At 46.0% G+C, this 20,065-nt stretch overlaps 2 protein-coding genes across 2 annotated transcripts; both read left to right on the forward strand.

Moving 5' to 3' along the window:
* Nucleotides 1-5,709: 5,709 nt before the first annotated feature.
* Nucleotides 5,710-9,236, forward strand: LOC125523866 (uncharacterized). The gene is made up of 5 exons (XM_048688929.2): nt 5,710-6,182; nt 6,263-7,100; nt 7,191-8,770; nt 8,851-9,045; nt 9,119-9,236. The coding sequence occupies exons 2-5, from the start codon at nt 7,095-7,097 to the stop codon at nt 9,234-9,236; spliced, it is 1,899 nt and encodes a 632-aa protein (XP_048544886.2). The 5' UTR covers nt 5,710-6,182; nt 6,263-7,094.
* A 2,231-nt stretch (nt 9,237-11,467) lies between these two features.
* Nucleotides 11,468-16,820, forward strand: LOC125519927 (peroxisomal acyl-coenzyme A oxidase 1). The gene is made up of 14 exons (XM_048684702.2): nt 11,468-11,823; nt 12,775-12,883; nt 12,996-13,057; nt 13,387-13,596; nt 13,738-13,825; nt 13,905-14,067; nt 14,176-14,374; nt 14,522-14,719; nt 15,038-15,169; nt 15,270-15,390; nt 15,539-15,649; nt 15,768-15,837; nt 15,939-16,122; nt 16,243-16,820. The coding sequence occupies exons 1-14, from the start codon at nt 11,674-11,676 to the stop codon at nt 16,450-16,452; spliced, it is 2,007 nt and encodes a 668-aa protein (XP_048540659.1). The 5' UTR covers nt 11,468-11,673; the 3' UTR covers nt 16,453-16,820.
* Nucleotides 16,821-20,065: the final 3,245 nt, after the last annotated feature.

Consider the following 20,065-nt stretch of genomic DNA (forward strand, 5'->3'; position numbering starts at 1 on the left):
TACTGGGCTTCTTTTGTAACCCGCCATTAGAGTTGACCCGGCCCCTCCTGAACGGGTCTTACCTGGTAGCTATATTCCCAACACAAGGGTTAAAGAGCTAGCATGGGGGTTGGGGAAGTCGACCTGTTCTAGTCAGTAGTACGAAGTAGTGTATGTAGTAGTCAAAACATTTTCTCATAAAAGAAAGTGTCAAACATGTATGGGAGGAGATTTTTTTTCCCGCGAGCAGGGTCGGCAACTAATATTGAGTGGAGCAGAAGACATGACATCTGCCACTAGAGCATCCTTTTCATCAAACAACATTATGTATGTTCAAAACTTGCAGGGCATTGACTTTGACTTGATTATTAAATTTACAGAGGTTTGACGTTCATTTTCTACTATATAAGTAGAGGAGAGGAGCGTCAGTGCGTCACCATCGTGCTGGTCAAGGGATCCCAAATCAAACTCCCTGAATCTTAATGCTAGTGTTTCAGACCTTTGTATAGTGGTTTGGTTGGAGCCTTTTGCATTCCGTCGGTCATGCAAGTAATTGAACCTGATTGGAATGATTAGTCTATTCACCCAAGCTTCAGAGAACACACTGAATCTTAAAAGGGGTTGCAACAGGGAGGTGAGTAGCAGCAACAACAAGAGGCGTTGGTGAAAAGAACAGGAGCACCAAAGGTCTATGGATATGAAGCCGCCTTGTTGCAGAACAAGAGCAGCAAGGACGATGATCAATAGGAGCGGTAGTGTAAAAAATCGAGCCGCCTCGCCTCCATACTTCTGCTATGTCACTATGTGCTCTGCTGCGCCCCACATCACATGCAAATCTAATAAAAAAATAACAACAAATCAAGCCGTCTCGCTGTCCTAGGGAGCAAAACGAGCACAACGGGGAGCTTCCAGTCCTGGGCTGTCGTTGGTGCTGAATCCGAGGAGATGGGAGGGGGTTTCCAGTCCTGGGCGTACCTAGGCATCGACGTGGCCATCAAAGAGGTGCGACGAGAGGCGGAGCTAGCGCGTTGGCGTTGAGACCCAGCCCGTCGAGGTCGTGGCGCATGGTGAGCAGGCGCACAGGCATGTCAGCGAAGCGCGGGACTGTGGCGCAGGCGTCCTCCATCTCCCCGCTGCGGCCGGGTGGCCGGGTGGGTGAGCGCATCTCTTCAGGCTGGTGTGCCTTGCGGGCCAAATCCACGGCAAGGGAGATTCATGCGGTGGTGCGGGGATGAAGACGAGCGAAGGGGAGGAATAGCCACGCGATCGAGATCAGACGTCGCTCGGGTGGTTAGGTAGTTTTAGCAATCTGCCACACGGTTGTCATATACATATTTCGTACTTTAAAATATGTCTACATGCATCCGTATGTTGTAGTCTATTTAAAACGTTTAAAAAGATTTATATTTAAAAACAAAGGGAGTACATCAAACGGAAACGGGAGGAAATTTCCGTTGACTTGGATTGCTTTTCCGGCCAGAGAGAGAGACCAGCCAAGAGTCAAAAGGAGAATGGCCGGCATCCTTCTCCGGATTCACACGTGCATCCATCCTAGCTCAGTTGTAGCCAATCATCTCATACACATCAGTATCTTATCTAGTACTATTGTATCCTTTTTGACGCGATGGTGACTTTCTTTTTTCTTTTTTTGCTTTGTTGAAGGATGGTGACTATTGCCAGAATGCATGAGTAGGACGGAGCAACCAAGCCAACCGCCAACCGGCCCACGGATCCCTGCCGGCTGCCGCAAAAACTATGGACGGACCAAGTCGTTCTAACTTCTAAATCCAATCTTCTAAGCTAAACATCACATACGAGGATTGACTAGTAGCATGCATACGCCTCCATTTTGATTTGACTCTCCATGTGTAGAATAGTTATATATATATGTTGTGCACGGCAAATTTTTTTTATGAAAAGGCCTAAGACCGTATATTAAGTATCACAAATTTTTACAAACACACCCTTATAGTACTGCGGTATGGCTGGGTTCAGGCTTGAATGAGATTGTAAAACTGGTGTTGTCTGCTTTGCTGCCTTAAGTAATAGAATCCCCTTCACCCCGCAGAAAAAACCTTATAAAAAATGAAAATCACGTCCATATCAGGACAGTGCATCCTAGCTATAACGGCCGTTGTTGTCGGATGTTGGAATGCCCTTAGCCTCCCGAGTAGTTGCGCAAATCAATATGATGTAGATGCAAAGCTGAAAGAGAAGCAATAATTCCTATAAAAAGGTTGAACTTTGATATGTTATACTAACCACAACGGCAAGAATTAGGAGGAGCCGATCGCCTCGTCCCTACGAGAGGTCGTGAAGTATGACATGCCAGCAATATGTCTAGTTGGCATTGCATGGGTTTGCGTGATACTTGCTATGATACCCCCGCTATGAGAAGTTTTGGAAGTATGAATTGTTATGAATACATAAGCGTACAGCTAGGAGATAATTAAGTTGGGATTGGTGGGGAGGGGGGCACTAGCCGCCCGCCCCCTCTCATATCTCTGCCATACTGTTTTCTAGAATATCTCCACTACTTTTAAAAGCTTGAGTTGTGTTGGATTCATATAACAACTATTCCGGCTGTTTGGTTACCCAATCAGGGTAAGAGGTGACGAATTAACAAATCGTTGCTCTCTGTCCAGGCTCTGAATGCCTAGGAAAAAACAGGCATTCGGCACCTCTGATACAAACACTGAACGCCTTCAATCTGGAGAATTTTAGCTAACCAGTTGCGGCTAAAATGGAAGATAATAAACAGTTAACTTCATGTCATTAGAGTAGTTACCTAGGGTTGGGTTAGAAGGTAAGATTCACTGACATTTTAGTGGAACGGAAGACATGACACCCTTTTCATCGAATGATATTACGCAGGTACAAAACTTGCATGGCAAGAAATATATTTTTTATAAAAAAAACTTTCAATCAATTTATCTTCAATTATGATAGCACAACGAACATTAAAAATAATAAAAATTACATCCAGATTTATAGACCATTTAATATTATGACCAGGAATAATAACCGAGCTTTGGACTTTGACTTGATTAACATCAAAAGGAAACGGGAGGAAACTTTAGTTAGTACACTTTACCTGCTTGGGTTTGACTTGGATTGTTGTTCCGGCCAGAGAGATAGATCAGCCAGAGTCAAAGGGAGAATGGTCGGCATCCTTCTCCGGATTCATTCCTGAATTCACACGTGTATCCATCCTAGCTCAGTTGCAGCCAATCATCTCATACACATCAATATCTTATCTACTAGTCATTTTGGACGCGATAGTGACTATTTTGTTTTTTGTTTTGTTGAAGTGTACGATTAAGGGTGGCAATTTTACCCATGGGTATGGGTACCCGCGGATACCGTCCCCGCATGGGTAGGGTATGGACACAATTTTATACCCATGGGTAGTACCCATACCTACCCGTTAAGTCATGGGTAGGGTATGGGTATAGCCTTTTACCCATGGATATATCCATACCCTACTCATTTATACTAACATGTGAGTTTTACCCGTGATTCACAAATGTACCTATGTTAAAATTGTGTCATGAGCTTATGAACCTATGTTAAAGTTGTCACCAATTGTCAATTTGAATTGAGATAATTATGATGTACTCATCTAACTGTTATTGAGTTGAGATCAATATTTTTTGTCAAATGTGCTATAGATGAATGTAAAATTGCGAATAAGTTGTGTATTATTTGATCTACCCGTTGGGTACCCAATGGGTATGGCTACCCATCGGATACGGGTACGGGTAAAGGTCCATACCCATGGGTACGGGTATGGGTAGAATTTTGTACCCATTGATTACACGGGTATGGGTATGATATTGCTCTACTCGCCCCATCCCCTACCCATATTGCCATCCTTATGTACGATGGTGACTATATTTCTAAGCAACCAAGCTACCCGCCAACCGGCCCACGGATCCCTGCCGGCTGCCGCAAAAACTATGGACGGACCAAGTCATTCTAAGGCCCTGTTTGGTTCGGCTGTGGATTTCTAAAAGCAACTGTGAAAAATCTGCTGTGGAAAAACAGCTGTGAAAAATCTGATGTGAAAAAGATGTAGGTCATTTGACAAACCAGCTGATACAGCTATTTCAGATTTTTGGCCCGCAGTGGAATCAGATTTTGGAAAGCACATCCTGAGCTGCTTTCGCTTTTGGTTCAGATTTTGGCAGCAGATTTCTGGAATCGGATTCTGCTGGGTTCGTCCTTTGGTTCAGATTCTGTTGCGCTGCAGCGGAATCTGTCGATAAAAGCTGAACCAAACAGGGCCTAAACATCGACTGCATGTCGCATACAAGGATTGACTAGTGGCATGCACCTCGTTTTGATCATAAATTTAGCAAACAAGACCGACTGCGACTATGAGATTAGTTTGTTGCTATTGCTTTCTTCATGACTTATACATGTTCCTATGACTATGAGATTATGCAACTCCCGTTTACCGGAGGAACATTTTGTGTGCCACCAAACATCACAACGTAACTGGGTGATTATAAAGGTGCTCTACAGGTTAATGATGTGATCCCGTTAATCAAATGACAACTCATGTCTATGGTTAGGAAACTTAACCATCTTTGATCAACGAGCTAGTCAAGTAGAGGCATACTAGTGACACTCTGTTTGTCTATGTATTTACACAAATATTGTGTTTCCGGTTAATACAATTCTAGCATGAATAATAAACATTTATCATGATATAAGGAAATAAATAATAACTTTATTATTGCCTCTAGGGCATATTTCCTTCACTCGGAGGGAAGCCGGCTGGAAGCGGTGGGGACGAGGGAGACAGAGGAAAGGAGTCCGACCTCAGATCTGACGAGGAGGGGAAGACCTCTGCGCCGCCGCCGCCACCCGCCGTCGTCTCACCCCCCGTGTGGTCGAGGCCATCGGCCAGAGAACACCCGCGACCGATGCCAGCCGAGATGGCGCCGCCGCCTCGCCAAGGAGGGCCGCCGCCCCAGATCTGAGGTCCTCCTCAAGGGAAGGAGCGACCGAGGCCTCGCCGGCGGCCGCGCGAGCGAATCCGGCGGCTTTCTCAGGTGGCGGCGAGGGAGGGAGTGGTAAGGGAGCGGCGGCGCGAGGGGGAAACCATAGACGCGGCCCGTGTCGCCCGAAGCGGACGACGCGGGGGCCGAGGGGGAGTCACCTCTTCGGCTCCGAGAAGTTAATGGGAGTGGTTACAAGAAGCACATAATTTAAGGAGGACGTTACTAAAAATCTAACAAACAATCAGCATCATTTCCCTACAGGATCCAATGGCTTCTCTGCTACTAATCATATGGCCATGGACTAGTCTGATGAAACAGTAAGGATCAATAGTCTGATTCCTAGTGGTTCCCTTAACAGAATTGTGCATAGTTATGATGATCATCCAATGCATAATCAATATATAGGCATTACGTTTGTGATAAGAGAAAATTGCTTCTATACCATCGACAACCTCTGCAATGGCTTATTTGCCATCCAACAAAGCTTTAGTGCTTATATACCAAACACAAACAAAATCTATTGCTTATTTGCCATCGCCGTTAGTCTCCCGTTACCAAGTCTCTGTTTTCTTGTCAGTTTTCTTGCAAAATCCAATTTTACCCTCGCTGCAAATTAAAAAAAAAAGACAACTCGCCCCCGCACCTGACTCTCCAAGACCACGACTCAACGCACGCACACCTGACCCTCCCCATCCCCACGCACGCAAGCGCAGCGGCAATGGCAGAACCGCCGCCGGCGCCACCATCGCCCCTGCCGCCGCTCCCTCAACCCCCGTTGTTGCCGCAGAATCTCGACGCCGCTGCGCCTCAAGGCTACTCGCCCACCGCATCTTCGACCCTATCCAGGCGACGCTTAATGGCGGAACCGCCGCCGGCGCTTCCCCAGCCCCTGCCGCATGGTCCCGCCGCCGCCGCGCCTCTATCCCTCTCGTCTACCGCGTCTTTGATGGCATCCGCAAACGGGCTAGCAGCGGCAACCTCTCCCAGGGGCCATGTCGCCCAGAACCCTAGGATTGGGGGTTCCGGCGAGGTGGAGAGTAGGGCAGTGGCGCCTACGGCCGATGCTCTTCCCAAGATCAACTCTTCTGTGGGCGCACTCGCAGCAGCCCCTCCGCCCCAGATTTCCATGCCCGACGAGGAGGAAGGCATGGCAGACGAATGCGGCTCAACCTCTCTCTCTGCTATTTGTGCTAGGTAATTTCTCGGGCTCTCTCTCTTTTTATGCAGTTTTTGGTAGGAGAATACACAATTGACATGGTTTGCATCATCCACAGGATGATCCAGTCTTGTACTTACACAATAGAGGTCAAGGTTTGTGGCAGTGAATCAAAAATCAATGGAGATTCAACTTTTAGTTGGCAGATTATTGAGGGTACTAGGACAAGTATGAAGGATTTGCTGGCTTGTATTGCTGGAACTTCTTCTTTTGCTTTATGCTCAGAGGATAATATAATTCTTGAGTATATTGATTCCATTAGTGGCAAAAATATCTCTGTGTCAGATGATGAAGAATGCATGAAAATGTTTGACTGTTTTGAGAAGAATAGGGGTGGTCATTTGATCATCAACTATTCTGAGAGAAGTGATAATGTTGATGTTCCATGTACTCCTTCGAACCAGACACCATCTATAGCACTACCTAGTCAACCAAGTAATGTCATGGATGAAGCTAGTGTATGCCTAACAGACACATATCTTAACAATCCCCATGAAGAATATGAACATGTTGGTGTAGATGAGGAGGACCAATACTCAATTAGCAGTGTTGGTTCCGATAGTGATGATGAGGTCGGAGAAAAAGATATACCAAATACTGATTATGTTGAGGATAGCAGCGATGATGAGGAATGGGTTGCGGAAGATGCTAGACCGGATGCTATTCCAGAAATTGCCTATGACAAAGAAAACCCGCCAATGCATGTTGGCGCAAAGTACCCCAACATTGAAGAGCTTAGGTTGGCAATTGCTACATACGCTGTGAAGAAATAGTTCGAATTTAAGGTTGAAAAAAGTGAACCTACTCGATTCAGGGCTTATTGTCGCCGGGCGAACAAGACGGGCTGTAAATGGAGAATTCATGTTGGGAGGTTGGATGACCGAGAAACTATGGAGGTATTTTAGTTGCATAATTTTGTTCAATGATGTTTTGTTATGAAATGCAGTTGAATGACACTAGTTTTTCCCATTGTTTATTTAATGCAGGTCAAAGTTCATGTGCAGGAGCACACATGTTCTAGCACAAAGAAGAAAAAGAAGCAGAAAAATGCTTCAAAGGCATGGGTATGTGAGAAAGTCATGGACTGGGTAAAAGAGGATCCTAGTGTTCGGCCGATGGAATTACGCAGGAGGCTACATGACAAGTACAAGATCAAGGTCCAATATACAAAAGTATTTCGTGGCAAAGGGCTAGCAATGGCTAAGTTGTTTGGTAATTGGGATGATTCTTTTGACAAGCTATATGCTTGGAAAGCTGAGGTTGAGAAGAGGTCTCCTGGAAGTATAGTTGCGATTGACCACATGGAGTATGACCAGAAAAAATATTTCATACGAATGTTTGTTGGGCTGAAGCCTTTGTGCGATGGGTTCTTGGCTGGCTGCAGACCTTACTTGGCGATAGATAGCACTCATTTGACAGGCAAGTATAGAGGCCAATTAGCTACTGCTTGTGCTATTGACGGGCACAATTGGTTGTACCCTGTAGTCTATGGAGTTATCGACTCGGAAACTACTGAAAGTTGGGTGTGGTTTATGGAGAAGCTTCGTGATGCTATTGGCTCTCCCCCCGGTCTAGCTATATGTTCAGATGCAGGAAAAGGGATTGACACTGCAATCGAACAGGTATTTGGGTATGCTGAACATAGAGAATGCATGCGACACTTGGTTGTGAACTTCAAGAAAAAATTCCATGGTAAAGTTTTTGATGATCATTTGTGGCCAGCTGCTTATTCATGGACTCCTCGAGGGTTTGACTATCACATGGCAGCCATAGAGGAGAAAAAGGCTGTTGCAATAGCATACTTAAACAAGTACCACACCAGGCTATGGTCAAGGAGCAAATATTCAACCTCCTCAAAAGTGGATTATGTTACAAATAATTTGGCCGAGTGTTTCAACAACTGGATCCGCAAGCACAAAGGTTTAATGTTGTTTCAGCTCATGGACAAGATAAGGAGAAAGATTACGGTTAAGTTTGAGAAGAGGAGAAGGGTAGCTAGAAAATTTCAAGGTCGGCGTATACTTCCAAGTGTCATGAAGGAGTTGAATGACATAAGTAGGGGGCTGGACATTGAATATGAGAGAATAGATGACATGGTTGCAGAAGTGAGTGAGAGTGTTGTGCTAGGTGGCAAGCGCCACGTCACTGATCTAGCAAACAGGACATGCACATGCAGGGCATTTCAAGTCTCCGGGAAGCCTTGCAAACATGCAATTAGCTTTATTACTGGAATTAGGGGGGTCACAATAGAAGACTTCGTTGATGATTGTTACAGCGTTGCCAAGTTTGCTGCAGCTTATGCTCCTATTCTTCCTGGCCTAACTGACATGTCTCAATGGCCAAGTGTGAACAAAGAATTCTTCTTGAACCCCCCAATCCTTAGGAGGGCCCCTGGGAGGCCAAAGGTACAGAGGCACAAAAGTGGTGCTGAAAATAGCAAGGGAAAGGGAAAGAAAGGCCAGCACCAATGTCCAATTTGCAAAGCTTATGGACATAGATGGCAAAGCTGCAAAGATGCTGCTCCTGAAGCACTAGAAGCCTATGCAGAAGTAGCAAAGCAGAAAAGGTACTTTCTATTTCAATATGAGATTTATGTTCCACCTTACTCTTGTCTTAATTAAGCTATAATATGTGAAACTCATGTAGGGACAAAAGAAAGAAGAAACCCATTACAAAAGCTATTTGTACAACAACAGATCAAGCAACTGATGGTACACTACCTCTACTTCTGTGTCCAAGTGAAAATGAAACTGCACTAGCTCTACTTTCAAGTCCAAGTGATGCGATTGAAGGCGATGTTGCCAAGTCGACCTCATCGAAGACTACCTCTAAATCTAGAAGGTATGAAAACTGCACCAAATTTACTTATATTCTGTGAGTGTACCATTGTACGTAATCAACTTTTTTGATGTAGATCAAAGGTGATATCCGCTGCGCCTGACAGCCCTGCAATGGGAACTCGAAGCAAGAAGAGAGCTGCGCCTAACAACCAAGCAATGGCCAGTCGAAGCAAAAAAAAGTTGAAACTGTGAAATGCTCTAAAATCTTGCGTATTATTTCTGTATCGCAGCTCTTCATGTGTATGCTATTTTATTTAGAGACTTGCTTGTGTGAACAACATATTTTGGTTGTGGTATTTTGGTTCTGGACGATGCAAACTTGGTACTGATTGTGTGAGAATTAATATGGTGTTTCATGAATGTCTTCTAAATGATGTGAATTTTCTTGAGTATATTACTCTGTTGCTGGATTTTTTTATATCCTGGAATTGTTAGATAATCACTATAATTTTGCTGGAATGCTGAAAATAGAGGAGGAATGTTGTCAAATTTTTTTCTGGACATGTTCTACAGTTGTTTGCTTATTTGCCATTGAGGGCAAGATGGTCATTTTGGGCACTTAACGGATTGAGTTAACACTAGACTAACTGCTAGTGGTATATAGGCAATAGATTTTGTTTGTGTTTGGTATATAAGCACTGAAGCTTTGTTGGATGGCAAATAAGCCATTGCAGAGGTTGTCGATGGTATAGAAGCAATTTTCTCTTGTGATAAATAGACCGTAATCCAACTACATCTACTACTATTACTCCACCCCAAGGCCTCTATCCAGCACGCATATGAAAGTATTAAGTTCATACAAATAGAGTAACACATTAAGCAAGATGACATTGTTACTATTGATGATCAAGACTGCAAAGGCATCGACTCCTTTGCTTGTTATTGGATAACTTCCTTTTTTATAAGTGCGCTTTGTACAAAAAAAGGTGACACGAGTGAATATGCAAGAATGTTGAGAGCTGTCTTGATGACACTAAATGTTCTAAAATATTTGGAGTCTTCAGGAGTTAGCAATGTGCTGTTTCTTTTTTGGTTTCTTGCTTTATATGTATATAAATGGAATGATAAGTTATGTACTTTGTCACTCACGTAAAGAATAAAGAATAACACATGTCAGTAGAGCATGTTTGATTCTTCGTTGCTGTTTACCGGTGCAACAAAGCACGCCTTTTGGTTCTAGTTAAGTACAATGTTAAGAGCTGTCTTGATGGTACTAAATGTTCTAAAATGATTGGTGTCTTTAGGAGTTAGCAATGTGCAGTTTCTTTTTTGGTTTCTTGCTTTGTATGTATATAAATAGAATGAGAAGTTATGTACTTTGTCACTCATGTAAAGAATGAAGATTAAACACATATCAGTAGAGCATGTTTGAATCTTCGTTGCCGTTCGCACGCCTTTTGCTTCTAGTTAAGTAGCATGTTGGCTTTATTGTTTGCATGCATGGATACACCATTAGATATCTCTCTGCACAACATGACATTGCCAAATAATTTATTTAGGACAGTAAAATCAAACCATTTCCCAACCCTCTCATGCATCCTCACGCACGAGCCGTCGGATTTTGTGTTTGGAACGTCCATGCCCGTTCGATCTGAGTTTACATCGTGAATTGAGCCCGATGTCCTAATGGGTTGCTACTCCCATAGCATTTTTGGAATCAAGTGGTTAATATGAGTATGCGATTGTACCGTTGACCCGTTAAGCAGTTTTTTGGCGAGACCCCCACACCCATCAATCCTATTTGGTTTGTGTGGGATTCCGGACATCCGAACTGGTCTGTGGATATTTGGTGACTCCCGTTGGATTGATGACCAAACGGTCTTGCAGACTATTCGGTCCGGATTTTTAGGGGGGCAGAAATGGTGTGCCTTGTTGGAGTTTCCCTAACCCGCGATGCCATCTATGTATGTATCGGCGCATTGAATGCGGAGCCCAAGTGCGAGTGTCTCTCCCGCACAAGATGGGCAACCGTCGCGGGGTGGCCGGCTGTTATCTGAACACGTTCGCGCCCATACCGACGAGGCAAGCGACGATAAGGATGTTGGATAAGTTGTGCCGTTGCGGAATCGGTTGCCGAGGGTTGGTCCCATCGTCGGGCGGGAAAGAAAAACACAACAACACCTCTGCGATGCGGGGCCATAATGGGTGATGCTAGTCCTGATTTTCTGACTAGTTCTCGCCGGTCCATCATTATTTGACTATACACAGCAACATGATCTTTGTAAAACTGAATAACACAAGATAGTTTGGCAACCGTAAAACAGAACTTGAAGTTGGATGGAAAGGAGGATTGTTGATGGAGGAGGGTGGTACGAGGGGTGACTGGTTGAGCCAACGCGGCGTGGGTGGGGTTGTGAATGAATGAGCAAATAAACAAAACCACACGTGATGCACAACACAATAAGCAAAGGGAAATCGCAATAGTATCACTGCTGCCTGCCGGCCATCTACCTACCTCACCATACCATACCGGGAGGAAGAGAGGAGAGGAGACCACGCCGCACACTCCATTAATACCTCCCTCCCTACCTCCGTGCTCCGCCCAGACACCACACCACACACCACCGAAACCTCGTGCTTCTCGCCCCCAACCACCCGCGCGCCGGCAGCGAGAGCTAGGAGGACTAAGATGGCGGACGGCGGAGGGGAGCCGGACCAGCTGGCGGGGGAGAGGGCCACGGCGCAGTTCGACGTCGACGGCATGAAGGTCGCCTGGGCCGGCTCCCGCCACGCCGTCGAGGTCGCCGACCGCATGGCCCGACTCGTCGCATCCGACCCCGTGAGCAGCACCAACACCCCCCAATTCCGCCCATCTCCCTCCGTTCCCCTCCATGGACGGGCATGATAGATAGATCTCACTTCTCCAGATTGGATTCGACTAGATGCGTGCGCTGCTTCCCCCACCTACCCCCTCCCCAGCCCCGGGATGGGATACCAAGCAGCGACTAGTATTCAGTGCTACTACAATCATTCAGCAGTTCGTCACCCTGCCTGCTTTGTTAACCCCCTTCGATTTGACCTGTAGAGATTATGCAAAATAACATTGGACGGGTTGATCCAGTCCAGCCCACCGCGCTACCGGAGGCAGGATTCATTCAGTCACGCCGTGCCCGATCCCTTTCCTTTCTCCGACCCGATTCGGTTGCTTGGTCGTACTAGTATATTGAAGAGGGGACAAGCTCTGCAGCGCACAAGAATTCTCTGTCTCTCTGTAGCACCCCCTAGTTACTTATATTACCACGCAGCTAGTTTTAGCAAAACTACTGGCTGTCAACTTCACCCATGATCGCACACAGCTTTGGATGCTCCACCTCCCTGCCCCCCTGCTTGTGATTCGCACCAGGAATATGCTCAAGGGTTCCACTCATCCTCAACTTTTTAATTCAGTACCCCCTTCTGATTGGCGCTTCATGACTTACACCAAGTAGCTTTCATGAGCATGCTCATTCGGTTACCAGGATACGTATGCCGTGCTTCTCCTCTTGGAAGCTTGACAGTCCACTCATTGTATGGCCAGCCAATGGTCAGACACTGCCACAACTACCTATTAATTTCGGTTTTCCCAAAGACTGTTCTTAGCAAACGTTAACACTGAACCAAACTGTCGCCTAGTTTTGGATTATGCACTGTACGCGGGGTGGATGTTTCTACCAGGTTGTAGTATGTTTTGTTCACATGATGATAACGGCTAGCAGGATTGGTTTGCTTATATTGATGAATTCCTTTCCAGGTGTTCCGCAAGGATACCAGGACGATGCTCTCCAGGAAGGAGCTGTTCAAGGACACGCTCAAGAAGGCGGCGCACGCGTGGAAGCGCATTGTCGAGCTGCGTCTCACAGGTCCTGAGCATGCCCAACACCAACCCCCAAGCTTTCTCCAGCACTTATTTGTTCTATGTATGTATGTACTCTTGACTGATATACTTTCATGATCTTTTTTCTGGATTAACAGAGGAGGAAGCAAACTTACTGAGGCTGTACGTTGACCAACCTGGTTATGTTGATCTCCATTGGGTATGCTATTGATTCCTTACACCCTCATTCCTCAATGCATACAGTGTTCACACATTTGGCTGTTCTTCACCTGTGTTATGCATTATGTGCTGCGGATGTGCTCAAGCCTACAGATTGCTTCTCACATAGATGTAGAAATCCTTTGCCACTCCGGCCTTTCTAGAAGTAGTTTATTTTAGAAAAACATACCACATTGGTCAACAAATAGATTCTGTTTGTGCAGGCTTCATCCGCATTTTTGAATTCTGATAAGTTTATCCTCAGTGCGCTTCAAACATCTTTGATTTTATGGCTGCAACTAATATAATATAAATTATTTATGACTGCAGGGCATGTTTGTTCCTGCCATAAAAGGGCAAGGGACTGAGGAACAACAGAAGAAGTGGTTACCTATGGCGTACAAGTTCCAAATAATCGGATGCTATGCTCAGACTGAACTTGGTCATGGTTCAAATGTTCAGGGTCTTGAGACAACTGCCACATTTGATCCAAGTACCGATGAGTTTGTGATGCACAGCCCGACTCTGACCTCTAGCAAGGTAGACATTTTGTAAACCTGCTTATATAATTTACTTATTTATTTTAGGACTTGCCTCCTTAGTATATATTTTCTTAGCAATCCAAAATTCCCCAAGGGCCTCCTTTTGCATGGTTAATGATTTCCCCTCTCCAATGTGCAGTGGTGGCCTGGTGGCTTGGGAAAAGCCTCCACTCATGCAGTTGTCTATGCTCGTCTCATAACGGAAGGAAAAGACTATGGCATACATGGTAAAGCCTTGCATTTTATGGTGGCGCTTAAGTGGGCTTTTCCTTTGTGAACTGTAACTCATGGACATACATATTTCAGGCTTCATTGTGCAATTGCGAAGCTTAGATGACCACTCTCCACTCCCTGGCGTCACTCTTGGTGATATCGGTGGAAAATTTGGCAGCGGGGCATATAACAGCATGGATAATGGTGTTCTGCGCTTCGACCATGTGCGCATTCCAAGGGATCAAATGTTGATGAGGTTGGTCCGTTGGCATGCTTTTTGTTTTGCCGCTTTACGTGTTTGCCAAACATATCCTGTTTGTTTGATGTAATTCCTCCTAAAATATGCCATGGCTATTTCTTCTAGGCTTTCCCAAGTTACAAGGGAGGGAAAGTATGTGCACTCAGATGTACCAAAGCAGCTGCTATACGGGACAATGGTGTATGTCCGTCAGACAATTGTCGCAGATGCTTCCAAGGCTTTGTCTCGTGCTGTTTGCATTGCTGTAAGGTATAGTGCTATCCGGAAGCAGTTCGGTTCCCAAGATGGTGGCCCTGAGACTCAGGTACTACAGTCAGCCTTTCTGATTGTCATTCTCAAGTAATCTGTTACTCTGGCCAACACTCGGAACTAGAAGTAAAAGAAATTGGATAAATTGGCAAGACAACTTCCCACTACCAACAAGTGGCTAATGTATTTACACTGTATACAGGTCCTCAATTACAAGACTCAACAGAGCAGGCTCTTCCCTTTGCTGGCTTCAGCTTATGCATATAGATTTGTGGGTCAGTGGCTGAAGTGGCTATACACGGATGTCACACAGAAGCTGGAAGCTAAGGATTACTCAACGCTGCCAGAGGCTCATGCCTGTACTGCTGGGCTCAAGTCCGTGACAACATCTGCAACAGCTGTATGTATAACCAATTATAATCCAGTAAAATAACGCCTTTAACAATTGTTATACTTGTTAACTGGTTTATACTGATCGTGCAAATGGATGGAGCCTTCTGCTTTATCAGTTCATCTATATCTCATATTTTCTTATGGCATGTCAACCAAAAACTTAGCTCATAATTTCTCCATTCTTCCATTTAGCTTGGTTGGAGCTTGTAAAGTAACACACTGTCCAGTGGCAGCTTAGAAATATTTTGGATTCACATGCATAGTTTAGCATGCATTTCACGACTTATTGTTCTGTAATGGTAAAGCTAGTCTCTCTGTTATGCAGGATGCGATTGAAGAATGCCGAAAGCTCTGTGGCGGACATGGTTACCTGAACAGCAGCGGGCTTCCAGAACTGTTTGCGGTCTATGTTCCTGCCTGCACCTATGAAGGAGACAATGTCGTTTTGCTCTTGCAGGTTAGTGTGATGTTTCTTAGTTCCAATTCACTGCACCTGATCCGTTTCTTGGTTCAGTATTGGCCAGTAGTGTAATCACAACCTTTGGTGCTCTCTGCAGGTTGCAAGGTTCTTGATGAAGACCGTTGCTCAGGTGGCCACTGGGAAGCAACCTGTCGGCACCATAGCTTACATGGGCAACATACAGCACTTGATGCAATGCAAAAGCGCTGTAAATACAGGTACACAGCTAGATCTTCAGGCAGACTCGTTATTATAACATAACTTCTGCAACTGTATGAGACGTTTTGTCTGGAGCTTCTTTTCGGTGAAGCGATTGTCCCTGTGATTGATCGTCGTACTGATTCATGCATCAATGATTCTCCGCAGCCGAAGACTGGCTTAACCCTGCTGCCATAAAGGAGGTGTTTGAAGCCAGGGCCCTGAGGATGGCGGTGAACTGTGCCCAGAACATCAGCAAGGCGCCAAGCCAAGAAGAAGGTCGGTGTTGCACGTACTCATCAGTAATTAGAAACATGAATGCATGGGTGCTGTTGTAGCATCTCTCGGTGAATTACTTGGTTGCAGTCAGTGACAGAGATGATCTGGTGCCTTGCAGGTTTCTCCGAGCTGTCCCCTGATTTGCTCGAGGCTGCCGTGGCTCATGTCCAGCTGATCATTGTCACCAAGTGAGTAGTCGGTCTTACGCCGGATCTGCTGTATATCCAGTTCTCTGGAACAACCCAATCGTTCATTTCATTCATCTTCTGCCTCCCCCTATGCGTCGTAGGTTCATCGAGAAGCTGCAGGAGGACATCCCTGGCCCCGGGGTGAAGGAGCAGCTCCAGAAGCTGTGCAGCATCTATGCGCTCCACCTCCTGCACAAGCACCTGGGCGACTTCCTGTCGACGGGGTGCGTCACGGCCAGGCAGGGTGCGCTGGCCAACGAGCTGCTCGGGAAGCTCTATGCCCAGGTAAGGATCAAGGCCAAGCGATCGACTGTCTCTGCCTCCGTGTGGCAGCAACGCGTCAGACATACACAATTGATGAAGCTTTTCCACGGACTGAACTGGAGTGAACTGAATGTTGTGCAGGTGCGGCCTAACGCGGTGGCGCTGGTGGACGCGTTCGACTACACGGACCACTACCTGGGATCGGTGCTGGGGCGGTACGACGGGGACGTGTACCCGGCGCTGTACGAGGAGGCGTGGAAGGACCCCCTGAACGAGACGGTGGTGCCGGACGGGTACCAGGAGCACCTCCGGCCGCTGCTCAAGCAGCAGCTCAAGCTGTCCAGGCTATGAGACGATAGATCCTTCATCCCTGGATCATCCACGTTGGACTGTGGATGTGAAGCAGTAATAATTATCACAAGGAAAGAGGCGATTGGTTGTTGTTTGACTTGGCAAGGCAAGAGGGGCACACAGACAGACGCTGTTATTAGTTGAAAGAAGAATAAAAAGGATTGTACTCACTCCCTCCTGGGTAATTAGCAGCATTATATTGGGCGGTATTAGTACGGTTGCTGTGGTTGTCATTTTGGTTAATGCATGTTTAGCCAGTGCCAGTGTTATTGAGATACTTATCAGTAGCAAGTGTGTGGATGGATTCTTTTCTAGAATGTACAAGGAGGAAAATGGGGAGAATAATGGATGAAATGGTTTATCTTAAATTTCCTTGTTTTTTCTATCTAGGTGCATTCATGTTGCACACAGACACTGTTGTTAGTAGAAGAGAAGAATAAAAGATGATTGTACTCCCTCCTGGGTAATTAGCATTATATTGGGCAGCATTATTGAGATACTTATCAGTAGCAAGTGTGTGGATGGATTCTTTTCTAGTAGCATGTACAAGGATGAAAATGGGGAGAATAATGGATGAACATTTTTACAAATATGGAAATATTTTTTAAAATCATGAATATTTTTTATATTTACAAATATTTTCAAAAAACCGAGAACGGTTTTTAAACATTGTTTTTTGAATCGGCGAATAATTCTAGGATTTACAAACATTTTTTTTTAAATTGGTGGATTTTTTAATTCATGAAGATCTTTTTAAATGCATGCAAATTTTCTGAATCAGCAATCATTTTATGAACCAATAAACATGTTTGTAATTCAAAAACTATTTTTAAAATTTAGGACATATTTAAAAATTAATGAACATTTTTCGAATTAGCAAACATTTTGTTCAGTTTCATTAATATTTTTTTAATACACGGATTGTTTTCAAAATCATGGACAATTTTTAGAATATGCAAACATTTTTAGAATAAGACCCGGCATCTTTTGAATTCACAATCTTTTTATATTTTCCTGAATAATTTATTTCAAAATTCTATGTTTTTTTAGTTTCAAATGTTTTTTGAAGTTCCAAATTATTTAAAGTAGAAAAAACAAAAATGGAACAGAAAAGTTTTTTAAAAAAGAAACTAAAAAACAGGTGCCCGCGCATGGGCCGGCCCAAATGGGTGCACTGTGTTATCTCCAGCGCGGCAGAGTGCAGTATAGTAGGTTCCTATGCTTTGGCCGGCCCAGGCATGGGGCTCGCTGCAAAACATTTTTTTTCTCACTTATAGGTGGCATTGCTGGATAATATTTTGCAACTTTTGAGGCAATTTTAATGATGCGTCACCAGAAGCAATAACCCATTTATTATTACTAGCAAAAAAGCCCATGTGTTGCAACGGAAGAAAAAAAATAACACATGCCTCTAATCCAATAATCATGACTTAAGATTTGAATAGGTCGACGTTATTTATTTCAACATGACATGAGTGCCTACACAATCACAGCGCGTTTGAATGTGGCAATCCTAATCTCGGCACAAGATCAAAGATTTGATTTTCTTTGCCCCTTGCGAGGTTTTTCCATCACGTGCATATGTTGTTATGGTTTCTTTCGTCTCCAATCTAGTTTTGCTGAGTTGTTCATTTTCTATCTGGATCTGCGCAAAATAACAGGTGCCGACGCCGCTGCTGCGCGAGGTAATTATAAGGTTGTGCCACGCCCCTATATAAATATAGGTACCTTCTCTCTCGAGAGGGGAGATCGATTCATTCACACCCACTAACACATCTGCACCCACTCTCCTGAGAAACCACCATACACCCAGCCAGCTGAACCGCCAGTCGACTTCATCTGCTTGGACCAACTCCGACGCTATATTGGATCGAGTTGTAGTGGGAGGCCAACCTGAGAAGAGAGAGGGGAAAAGATAGGGGATGACAGGTGGGTTCCACGAAGTCAACTGTTCACTAGGGTGCGATGACTGGTGGGCCCTAAGTCCACATTAACTGCTCTGTCAGGCGGTGTGAAAATTTGGCGCCACGTCATCCTTACTTGTGGGTCCTTTTTTCACGTAAATTCATCAGGTCTGACGAGTGTCAAACGCCATGAGAAGTTCAACAACAGTTGCACGAGGAAAGTGAGAAGCTGACAAGAGACCAAGAAATACACTAGTCTACACTCAGCACTGCTTGATTGACTTTCTCCGAGTACACTCTAGTATGAACTGGCTATGGCGACAAATTCTCAGCGAGCTGGGCAGTGAGAAGCTGGAACACTAGTCTACACTCAACACTGCTTGATTGACTTTCTCCGAGTACACTCTAGTTTTTATTATTCTTTGCAAATTTGCGCTGTTTTAGACCGCCACAAAGCATGCAATTAATTGGATCCAAATCTCTTCTCTGAAGCTGGATGCACATGTTGCTTGCAAGAATAATTGGATATATATTTTTTCAAAGCACGGATTCGATGTCGCAGTCGAGACGTTTGGACTTGTGCTTGATCATCCGGAGCCTGGATCCTGCCCGCACCACCTCAACGCCGGACTCCATCCCGAATTCTGCCATGATGTCGAACCTCCTATGGATGCAGAACCTGCCGTCCCCGAGGTACGCCACGCTGTTGATCCCCGTGAGCCACTCTGGCAGCGGTTCATCTATGTCAAGCCACGCGTGCCGCAACACCGGAGCTCCGTTCATCTTGAGGCCGGAGACAATATCCATGGCGCAGAAGCGGTAGGGATCGTGGAGCTCGATTCCGAACAGGAGGTCGTCACCGAGCTCGGGGACGTGCACACCCTGCGAGAAGAAGGGCAGCCTCCAGTCGCCGGCCTTGGTCCACTCGCCGGTGCCCGTGTCGAAGCGGTAGGTGCCGACGGTGTCACGAACGGTACAATAGGAGACGTAGATGGTGCCGCCGCCGCCGTCCTTGCCGTGGAGCAGCGCGTGGCACCCGACGAAAGAGTCGTGGTGGACGGGCGGCGGATGGAGCGGGCGCCAGTGCCAGGCGTGGTCTTCCTTGCCGGCGTAGGGGCTCGGGTTAGGGTTGGGGTTGTCGTAGACGAGGGCCTCGAACCTGCTGGGAGTGGGACTGCGGCTGTGGAAGACGTGATCCAGGATGTAGAGCGTGCCGGCGCGGGCGAGGTCGCCGGCGCCACGGGCGACGGAGAAAGAGATGGGGCGGCGGCAGCCCTTGGGGCCAATGAGGCCGGGCATCATCTCGACGGTGTCGGCGTCGGCGTCGTAGAGCGCGGTGTGGCCGGAGTCGTCGATGCAGAGGACGTTTCCCTCGCCGCCGCCGCCGCCGCCGTAGAAGGGCATGTAGTTGAGCCTCGTGAAGGACGGGCGCGAAGATGGCTTGAGCCTGAGTTTCGACGGGGGTAATCGCAAGACGTCCTCCGCCGCCGCCGCCGCCGCCGTGTTGTTCTCCTTCTTCTTGTTGCTGGCGGCGGCATGGTGCTGTGCTTCCGCGGCTGATGGGTAGAAGAGATTGGTCTTGAGCTTGATGCGACTGAATAAATAGCTATCCGCCGTCACCACGTTCACAAACCGCCGGGCCTTCATCTTCTTCCTTCACACAATCTCCAGAAAGAAGCCATGCATGGGATCGTACGGGATCTAGCAAT

Source organism: Triticum urartu, chromosome 7A (genome assembly GCF_056163025.1).
Source record: "Triticum urartu cultivar PI428250 chromosome 7A, HENAU_Tu73, whole genome shotgun sequence".
NCBI classification, from domain to species: Eukaryota; Viridiplantae; Streptophyta; class Magnoliopsida; order Poales; family Poaceae; genus Triticum; species Triticum urartu.

Coding starts and splice junctions, on each gene's coding strand:
- LOC125523866 (XM_048688929.2), top strand. Junction 8,771..8,850: donor GAAGTAGCAAAGCAGAAAAG/GTACTTTCTATT, acceptor AAACTCATGTAG/GGACAAAAGAAAGAAGAAAC. Junction 9,046..9,118: donor ACTACCTCTAAATCTAGAAG/GTATGAAAACTG, acceptor TTTTTGATGTAG/ATCAAAGGTGATATCCGCTG.
- LOC125519927 (XM_048684702.2), top strand. CDS start 11,674: ATGGCGGACGGCGGAGGGGAGCCGGACCAGCTGGCGGGGGAGAGGGCC. Junction 15,170..15,269: donor ATGTCGTTTTGCTCTTGCAG/GTTAGTGTGATG, acceptor TGCTCTCTGCAG/GTTGCAAGGTTCTTGATGAA. Junction 15,838..15,938: donor CAGCTGATCATTGTCACCAA/GTGAGTAGTCGG, acceptor TATGCGTCGTAG/GTTCATCGAGAAGCTGCAGG.